Below are 2090 nucleotides of genomic sequence, written 5' to 3'. Positions count from 1 at the left end.
TGCCAGAGAGTTGATTCTGACCTTTTACGACCCCATCTAGGGTTTCTGGGACGCTACACCTTATCAGGAGCAGACAGCCTCATCTTGGGGTGGGTGTGAACTGCCAGTGTTACTGTTTGCAGCCCAGTGCCTGATCCACAGTGCCACCAGGACCAGCAGAGCGTAGCTGTGTCTAAAAGATGGGGACACACACGTCCCTGTGTCCTCTCTGGCATAGCATTTGCTTTCCACTCAAGTGTGAACTGTGGAGAGAGGAGACGGTATGTGCACAGGGGACTGTCTGGGGAACACAGACCGTTACATCCTGGGCGTTGACCATAAAGTTTGTGAGTCCAGCCCACCCAGAGGCCACTCAGGAGGAAAGACGGATGATCTGCTTCCAGGAAGTTGCAACCTTGAAAACCCTGTGGGGAGGAGGGCAGGGCAGTGCTGCTTTGCCCAGGCTGGGTGACCGTGGGTTGGCATTGGCAGGATGGCACCTGGTTTGGATTTGATTGGGGTTTGGAGCGCGCATAGTCTGTTGTTATGTGGTTATATATGAGGGGCTTCCAAAAGTTTGTGAACACTCCATGATCTTTTAGTTCCGTTTTTCCAGTTACTCTTTAAAGCCCCCTCGTAGGTTCTATGAGGGTTTGGGGGTTTGTTTTTCTGCCCAACTCTGCCCATCGTCCACTTAGTAAGGAGCTTTTTGAAGATTTCCACGAAGTGTGTTGGTATCAGTCAGGTTCCTGGCTCCCACTTTCCGTGGTGTGCAGAGAATTCTCTCCTCCTTCCTTTCCCAGGTGGAGAGGGAGGGAGAGTCGCCTCTCTGGTACAATGCGTCTCTTTCATTCGAGGAGAGCCCTGATTTATGCGTCTGCTTTACAGTGTTTCTTTTCTTGTTCCTCCCTCAGCTGATAACAGAACGAAAAAGAAAGTTGTTCACCGGGAAAGAAAACAAGATTTCTCTGCCTTTAAGCAGACAGACAGCGAGATGAAGGTTAAAATATCACCGCAGCTTCTCTTGGCAATGCACCGTTTCTTAGCAACAGGCAAGTCCAGCTTATCACCGTTTGAAATCTCTGCCAACCCTGGATTGTGCTTCTCACCCACCACTGACTGGGGTGGGCTGGGGGCGGAGACTGGGAAATGGGGTGATAAGTAATGCCACTTTTGTGTTTTTTTTGTTTTGTTTTTTTTGTTTTCTTTTGTTTTCTTTTTAAATTCTCTCCTCTCCTATGTTCAGTGTCGGCATGAACCCTCTGAGACATTTGCCAGGGGTGGACCAGTAACTTAAAATTGGTCTGAAAGGTAAGGATGAATGAATGTTAGTGCCACACTGCATGTGTACAGTTGGCCGGCCAGGTCATCACTTTCCAGCTCAGCCCGTGGTGTAGAGCCTGCTGGCGGAGTCAGCTCACATGCCATCCAGACAGCACCCCAGTGTCTGACGGGACAGTTGAGGCGTTCTCTCGTCAGCTTGCCTTGGAAGGACAGGTGGACATGCCTTGTCACACAGGTGTTAAAATTTGCAAAGAAGAAAGAGTTTCAAAATTAAATTGTGTGTCTTTTGTGGTTTTCATGAAATCGGAGATTCTAAGAACGTTGACTTGGATTTCTCGGTGGTCTCTTCAAATCCGAGTGCTAACTTGAGCCCATTCCAGAAGGCAAGCATTCACGTGATTAAGACCACCAACCCAGCCGGAGCTGACTGCTCCAAAGAGGTCAAGGTTGAATGGACATCAGAGACTCACTGACCGTTCTCATATCCCCAGGTGGCTCTTTAGGTGAAGGGTGAGGTCTGTTGGTCAGGGGAAGTGTAAGAAAATGTCAAGGACCCAGTGGCTTCTAGAGACGTCTGTGTCCACGATGGGCAGCTCAGTCCTTTCAGCTGCATGCTGTGTTCCTAAAATGCTTGAGAAGAAGGCCAAGAGCAACCTCATGATGGAATATGATACAGTCTTTAAAGGGCATGCTTTCAGAAACATGGGAATTTTCACAATATACTGTTCCTGACGTGAGAAAATACCCATAATTTAATGTAATTGGGACAAAGGACGCAAAGCTATGAATACCATTTGGGTAAAGTTCTGTTTTTTGTGAGTGTGTGC

At 48.3% G+C, this 2090-nt stretch overlaps 1 protein-coding gene across 2 annotated transcripts in view; it reads left to right on the top strand.

Annotated features, from left to right (window-relative positions):
- The first annotated feature begins 899 nt into the window (after positions 1–899).
- LOC101640464 (metal transporter CNNM2) overlaps positions 900–2090 on the top strand; it is a 27099-nt gene continuing 25908 nt past the window's right edge. Inside the window, exon 1 of one of the 2 annotated variants that reach the window (XM_004701298.2) lies at positions 900–1031. In XM_004701298.2, the coding sequence (XP_004701355.2) occupies positions 974–1031 (58 nt within the window). In that variant the 5' untranslated portion in view covers positions 900–973. Of the gene's footprint in view, positions 1032–1222; positions 1291–2090 lie in introns of those variants that run through there. The other variant, XM_045291602.1, reaches the window with a different exon arrangement.

Source organism: Echinops telfairi, unplaced genomic scaffold (assembly GCF_000313985.2).
Source record: "Echinops telfairi isolate 266 unplaced genomic scaffold, ASM31398v2 ScPeMD7_70;HRSCAF=299, whole genome shotgun sequence".
NCBI classification, from domain to species: domain Eukaryota; kingdom Metazoa; phylum Chordata; class Mammalia; order Afrosoricida; family Tenrecidae; genus Echinops; species Echinops telfairi.
The sequence above is the reverse complement of the archived record's forward strand: the minus strand, read 5'-3'. Positions and strand labels throughout refer to the sequence as shown.